Raw genomic sequence first — 7,641 nt, 5'->3', positions numbered from 1 at the left:
TCCTCTCCCTATTAAATTCCCTTGATCATGGTCATCAGTATTCTTAGATGACCAAGGAAAGAGATTCTTCCCACCCAACTGGTGAAGGAAAGCTTTTGACCAATGATAAAGGATAACCAGATTTAAAAGGTTGCATTTGAACTCAGATTTGGGTAGATATGATTTTTTTTTCCCCCGTTGGCCGTTGGGACCTTATTGGGGGGCTGAGGTTTCTCAGAAAAAAATTTGTTTGCTACTCGAATTGCAGTCAAGTAGCTGCAAGCCTGCAACACCCTGCTGGCAACCAAAGATATAGAATAATTCACTTCCCCCTAGGGTTCACAAATACCCTCCTAGATTATAGTATTTTTCAAAATACCTTTTTAGATTCCATTTCTTTGGCTGCCACAAGGGTTGGCAACAACTAAATTTCGTCCGATTTCTAAAGAATAACTAATTAAAGAAAGAAAGAGAAACAAGATTATGGTCTCTTGAATCTCAGCAAGTTTGCTCAAGAATAGGGGTTTCTTAAAACAATTACTTCTATCTTTGCCGCACCACCCATCATTATAAGAACTGGTTGTCTCTACAAGGTTGGGGGGTTCTCCGTAGTCTTTGGAATAGATTCTGGTGGTGAGGTTAAAAGTTTTTGTTGAAGCTTTGAGGGAGCTAACTTGTATTTTCTCCATTGGTTGTATTTCTCAAGATTTGGGTAGAAAGTTTCAGAGACCTAATTGCATTTCTTCATATTTCATAGTGGAAGATTGATTGATTTTAGTTTGTGATTTTTCCCTTAACACTAAATGGGTTTTCACGTAAACATCTTGTGTTCTTGTAGTGTTTGATAATTTGCTTCGCATGGTATTTTAGTTATATGTTTTTGTTCACTTGTTGCTTGATTACTCATTTGATTGTCACATAACCTAGTCGAGAAGTCGGTTTTAACCCAACAATAATCTTGTCTCTGTGATTGAGACATTAATCACAGAGCTCTTCTTCTGAAAAAAATACGTGACTGAAAGTATTATGACAGATGCCACCTTACGATTGTGAAAAGACCCTAAACCCTGAATCTTAAACTCAATCAGCCATTGAATCAGTTTCCATCAGCTCTCAAATTCAATATGAGAGTGAGAATGGGATTGGAATCTCCCATTTTTCAAACCTTATGATACGAATCTCAAGAGAGCTTGACCCTATAAATCGGTTTAGAAAAGTGAGTGAACCCAATACCATATCAACCCACATCAAATCCCTTACATAACTGATATGAGATCAACCCATCCCATGATTATGGCATTGTAACACTCTAAACTAGGTTTAAGCAATGCCCTCCGGGCCAAGCATTTTGATCAGCTCAATCATGACCAACGCATGGCTGCTTCATTTCATTTTGAATTGTTAAACCAAAACGGAAAGCACACCGCAGACGGGCCAGGAGCCCAAGACCCATGCACAGGTGATTTAACTTATAATTGCGCAGAAGTTAATTAGATTTGAAGGATGCTCTGGATCATCCTCTGCAACTCTTTCAATCGCTTGGTCTTCTACTTCCATTAAAAACTCATAAAATGTAGAGTGTAACATTTTTTTTCCCTTCAGTAAAATAAAACAAATAATGGAAACAAGTGTTAATGTAAGCATTTGTTCTTATTTCTCCTATAAAAATCAATCTCTCTGTCTCTCTCTCTCTCTCTCTCTCTCTGTATGTTTCCCCAGAACTATAAATCTGTAACTCCCACTTCTCTCTATTTGTAGTTTTTATGTTCTGTTTTGTTTCTTATTAGGCAGAAGCAATGGGAGAATGTGTGATGTCACCCACCATTTTCAGTGCAACGCATGGCTGATCATATGGTACCTGCGCAGAATCAGAGAAGTACAAATTGGGTATAAGATTTGAATCCAATCTGACCATATTTTCACATGATTTGAACCCAGAAGTAAAGCAAATATTTTCCAAAATCTGTGCATTTTTAGAGTTTTTGATTCTATAAAATGGGAATCTTGCGACAAGAAATAAGTTTAATTGATTATAATGAGGATGATAGATGGATAGATAGAAAGATGACTTACAAAGTGACCAGCCAAAAGAATCCAATAGAAATGTAGATTCTTGTATGACTTGGTGAATGCTTTCGTGGTTGTCTTGTCATCCCCACAATATAGGGGAATTCTGTCTAAGTTCATGAAGCCTTGGAGCCCTTCCCATCTGAAAAATACATTTCAAGAACATCTCATAACTTTTCTCATTTGTAAGAGAGAGAGAGAGAGAGAGAGAGAGAGAATTACTTGAGTTTCTCAACCCATGCTTCAGTCCCCTTGGTGGCACAAATGAGATCAACCTACAAAGGAAGAACAAAACCATGTTTATAATTGGCATAAAGCTCATTTTGGTATTGAAAATTTTTATCCACTCCCTAATCATGGCGTGTCTGTGATCCAATACACCCAAAAAATCCAACCATATTTTCACAAAAGCTACAGATTCCCCTTCTTGTTTTTCTTGGGCTTAAGCCTAACCAGCTTGAGTACAAAATTGGGTGGTTCACCAGGAACCTAATCCATTGCCTGAAGGCTTATCCTGTTGAAGGGTTCTAATGGTGGTGGATTCTCAAAAAATGAAATCAAATGCTTACTTGTCCATTGTACACTGTCACATTGACCCCTTTGGCTAATAGCTCAGCAACCTGTGCAACAAATTATACATGAAACTCATTAGATACAATTTGTATTTGTAGAACTCATAGATGTTTCAAGAAAGAAGAACCAGACAAGTTAAAAATTTTATATGACTAATTGAATTTTGAAATCAATCTGGTCTTCCAGTTTATTTCAAACATTCAAAATCTCTCTTATTAGAATGATTCATCAAAAATGTACAACGTTCCCTAAATGGGTAGTTTGTTTGAAAGGGAAAAAAAAAACAGTTGGATCGCATCATAATGTAGTTTCTTAAGCAAAAATGAGGATAGAAAAGTCCCGCAACTACAAAATTTCATGTTCATAGGGGTCTTTAACCTCGAAAGCAAACTTAAAACTCTGGATGGGACTCACCTGTCCATCCATTAATCAGGAAACATATTACAATTAATTAACAACATCCATGGGTTAGAGCAGCGGGGTTCAGATTATTATATCAATGACATATAGTTTGCTCAACCTAAGCAACTTAAATTTCCATCTGGTATACACGACTAGCAATTAAAACAATGCAAAAATTACCCATTAAACTGAGATAATTTAGAGTACATTTGGACCAAGGAGGTGCAGAGGAGTGAATGGAACTACATCACCTCATGCCTGGTCAATCAACTGATTTGAAAAAGACAGATCTAATTTGTAAATTTCTCTATTCTGTCAGCTTAATAAAAGTAAAAAAGTTTCAGTTGAAAATATTTAATGATGTTTCACCTACAAAACAAAAATCAAAGAGATTAAATATTTCAGTTAACCATCTGTTCACCCTCTAACCTGATGCCGAAGTTCTAACCACTTGCTTATAAAGAACTGCAGCAACCATGTGTAGGGTTATGCCAAATTAAGCTAGTTCTTTGTTAAGTGATTATTCTCATTATATAGTGTGGTTCCCATGCAATAATTGTAAGTATTTATAGTATTTTTAAGTGGAAAATGTTTAAAGAACTTAATGTTGATCAGAAATGGTGATAGTCCTCGGAATGGCCACGAAGAGGTCATCGTCAGGCATTGGTGGGGAAGATAGTTAGGTGGATGTCTTCTCCATTATTTTATAAATCAATGTTTTATGATTTTTTAGGTGGGACTTCATCATATTACAGATGACATAAATGACCATAAAATGCAATTGAAGAGTAATAGATTGATCCTTAGGAAAAATTTGTATTTCGTTAATGCAAACTCATGTTAGCTATTGCACTGGTGAATCAAAATTTCTTGTTATTTGCAGGCAAGCCATTATTATAGAGTCTATAATTGGTCTTACATAAACAAACATTTCTTTGATGAATTTATAGACAAATGAATCCATTCATACTAAATACTATACCTCATTTATCCTTGGCTTCATGAAATCACCTTGAAGAGTAGTGAAAACAAGATCCGATTGTGTTCCCCACCTGCAATTGACAAACCAAACTCAGAGAAGAGGTTTGAAAACATAGAGACCAACTGAACAGGTAAAGTAAGGTGCCTTATTTTGGTGAGAGAACTCACTTAAGGCTTTCAGGAATAATCTTTAACTTCTTCTTAATGACTCCATTCATGAAGCTATTAATGTCTCCAACACCATCGGGTGAAATCCTCTTGGAGTTGAGATATGTTGAGTACCTCTTCATTGCTGCTGCTGTCGACAACTCTGAAGCAGCTGTTGTGGAAAGAGGGTCGTGCGCAGAATCCAATAGAAAATTGTAGAAATCCTGCATTGCTGAAAATCATTATTTACTCATCATGGAAACAAAGAGATAGATAGTTGTATAACAGATGAATCCAATGAGCTATAAATAAGAATTACCACATCGTTACTGCTTGTGCTAATCACATTCTCAAGCTGACGCCAAGTGTTTGTTGCACTTACATAGCTTCCATTCTCAAGTTGCTGCTTAATCTGCTGAGCTAGACTGTTTTAGGAAATGGGGTTTATTAGATAACTGAAATTTCCTCAAGGAAACCATTGTACTCCCACCCCCACCCACCCCCCCCCCCAAAAAAAAAAATTTTTGTTCTTAAAGAAATGCTACCTGTTACTTTTTTCCAAGCCATTGTTGTCTAGTCTTGAGAGATCTTTTAGAAGAGGTCCCCAAGAAAACTGCATTTTAAGATCAGAATCTTAATATCTGTGAAAAATAAGAATCCCATGGTCTTCTAAATAAAATGATAAAGAGTTCCAAAATGAGTAAACAAGTAAAACAGGCGAAGCAGATATTTTTATGACTACCACTGACCACAAAATCTTCAGGAGAGATCCAACTATCTCCCAAAGCAACACCTATGACCACAGTAGAACCAAAAAAAAAAAATTAAAACCTGCAACTTATAGAAGCAATGCACAAGTCACTAATCCAATCCATGCAATGTCTAAATTCTAAAACACCAACATTACTAGTATCTTTGTAAATTCCAAAATTAGATCAAAACAGGCCTAGTTGAATTACAGAGAGTTTGGTAATGGTGGAACCTGAAGGGTTTAATTTTTTTTTAAGAATCAAGAAAAGATTCAGTCTGATTACCTCCAAGTTTAAGCTTCAATTCTCCAGCTTCAATGGCTTTTACAGCTGATAATCCAAGAGTAGCAGCAAATTTCCCTCCATAAGACTCTGCTACAATGTAAAGAGGACTCTGTTGGAGGCTCTCATTCTTATTGAAAAGCTCCTTCAGCAAGGTAGTTAAATCAGTTGCTGCCTCTTCATCAGTATTCACCAGCAACGATTCATCTTCCACAAAACTGTATCCTGTCCCAACTGGGTTATCCTACAGAACACGAAAATTAAACAATTTAATACCCAAAATCCTGATTCATCTTGTAAATTAATAATAAAAAAAAGAGCTTCATTGAGGAAATTAAATGAGTAAATGAGAAAATTTGCAACCATAGCTCACTGACCACGAACAAGAGATCAGCTAGTTTAAGCCAAGTTGAATTCCGAGGCTTCAAATCCATGTCCAATGGACCAATCTCTTGAAAGTTCCCCATCGCAACCCCTGAAGAACCCTGTTTTCAAGAGTACAAGAGATGGGTATTCAGGTTCTTCCTTAAGGTTCATTGGATCCCAAGAGAAAAAAGAAGATAACTCACAGGTCCTCCCTGCAACCAAAGAATAATTGGCCATGGCTTGGAAGGATCTTCAACCCTGTATGGACTTTTATAATGCCACCAAAACATATGGGCTTCTGCATTACAGTGAAAACAACTTAATTGAATTAACTACAGGTACAGGAAAGCTTGGAAGGCATAAAAATGGGGGAATACAGAGAATTAAACTTACTGGGTCGGACTTGAACATAGCCCCATTCCTCTGATCCATCCTCGGTTCCTGCAGCAAAGGCTATCCCTCCATGAAACAGAGGAAGGAAAACCAGAACAGAGATGAGAAGTAGAGGTACAGAAAATGAGAATTTCAACATCGTTTAAGGAGCAAATGAATGATAATCCACCTCCCAAGTAACGGAAACAAGAAAAAATACAATTAGAAAGAGAGAGATAATAAATTAAGAACAAACAGAGAGAGAGAGAGAGAGAGAGAGAGAGAGAGAGAGAGAGAGAGGGAGGAAGAGAGACGGCAAATGCGGAAAAAATGAAAACTGAAAGTCAAAGAGTCGCTATGGTACTGGTTTTCACAATTTTTTTTGTGGGGAAGGGGCTGTAGGAAGAGGAATTCTTCTGGGTTTTCAGTTTTGGTATCCATTAATTTATTCTGGAGATCCTGTGTTGAAAGCAACAATTTTTAAGATCTGTTTCCATTTTGATGCAAAGATAAATGTAAGTAAAAGAACCCATCAATAAAAAATGGGAAGGAAAGTGGTGTAGATTGGGGAGATTGCGTACAGAAAGGTAACCCATAGTGAGGAAAACGACGTTAGAAAGACTTTTTCCTTGAAAGTCCCCTAAGTAACTGTTTCTCTCTCTAGATTCTCTCTCTATTTCTTTATCTCTCTCACTCTGTGCCATCCTGTACCCTTGCTGTCAGTTTGGTTGCGTCCCAAAGCTCATCATCAGACTTGCACCCCAAACATTTATGGCCACTGTAGCTAAGGGCGCGTGATATCAAAACGGCGTGGATGATTGGATGATCGACGACACATCCCACCGATGAACACGCGCTTAGTGACACTCCACTGCATTGGCAATTGGTAAGAGTTGTGGGACCCACTCCATGTGTTGGATTGTTTGGCTGTGACTCGTCGAGTGGTACTGATCTACAATGGTATTGAATCGTTTGACGAGGCAGCTAAGGTGAAAAATGGGATTGGAGTTTAAAGAATTCGATTTACAGAGGCCGAAGAGGCCTATATGAAAATAAAGACCTTAAGATTCTGGAGTGATTATTCTTTACAGTAAGTGCATTGATACAATAAGCATCGGATGGCTAAGATCATCCAGGCACGAGCCCCGATGTTCTCTTGACCATCCGATGCTTATTGCAAAAGATGTTTTTGCTAGATTCTAGGATCATAGGAAGATCTCACTTTTCCCTCTTTGGTGTACACTCGGATTCAATCTCCGTAAAGAAGGAAGCTAACGTGGACTCCCTAAGTGAGAAGGATTCTCCACATCCTAAAATGGAAACTTGTTGAGATACGATCTCATAACCGACTTCTTCAAGAAAATCGTCTCCGAACGGGGACTCTTAACTCACCCTACTCTATAAAAAGGGAGGTAAGGTAAGACAATAGGTACATCATTTCACATCTTTGCTCACTATTGTTCTTTCCTTACGTTATTATCACTAATGTTGCATGGAGTACTGACTTAAGCATTAGAGAGTTCATTTTCAAGTCCACTCATGACATCTTTTAACTCGTTTTGAGCTATTTGTGTCTTTATTCATAGTTTCTAATTTGCAACAATTATGAATGTTCTTTTTGATTTTTTTTCTTTACCTTTTGCAATTTTTTAATTTTTTTTTTATCACTTATGAATTTTTTTTCTTGTAACAAGATTTTTAAAAGCTCCCAAAAAGGGGGGGG

At 37.2% G+C, this 7,641-nt stretch overlaps 1 protein-coding gene across 1 annotated transcript; it reads right to left on the bottom strand.

Annotated features, from left to right (window-relative positions):
• Positions 1 to 1,469: 1,469 nt before the first annotated feature.
• Positions 1,470 to 6,510, bottom strand: LOC122057004 (serine carboxypeptidase-like 51). Its single transcript, XM_042618988.1, has 13 exons — positions 5,940 to 6,510; positions 5,750 to 5,844; positions 5,558 to 5,665; positions 5,184 to 5,424; positions 4,899 to 4,942; positions 4,695 to 4,762; positions 4,469 to 4,574; positions 4,171 to 4,373; positions 4,004 to 4,073; positions 2,616 to 2,666; positions 2,269 to 2,321; positions 2,053 to 2,188; positions 1,470 to 1,837 (listed from the first exon to the last, which is right to left on the bottom strand). The coding sequence occupies exons 1-13, from the start codon at positions 6,076 to 6,078 to the stop codon at positions 1,763 to 1,765; spliced, it is 1,389 nt and encodes a 462-aa protein (XP_042474922.1). The 5' UTR covers positions 6,079 to 6,510; the 3' UTR covers positions 1,470 to 1,762.
• Positions 6,511 to 7,641: the final 1,131 nt, after the last annotated feature.

The sequence above is a fragment of the Macadamia integrifolia genome, chromosome 2 (assembly GCF_013358625.1).
Source record: "Macadamia integrifolia cultivar HAES 741 chromosome 2, SCU_Mint_v3, whole genome shotgun sequence".
Classification (NCBI taxonomy): Eukaryota; Viridiplantae; Streptophyta; class Magnoliopsida; order Proteales; family Proteaceae; genus Macadamia; species Macadamia integrifolia.
This window is presented reverse-complemented; position numbering and strand designations above follow the sequence as displayed.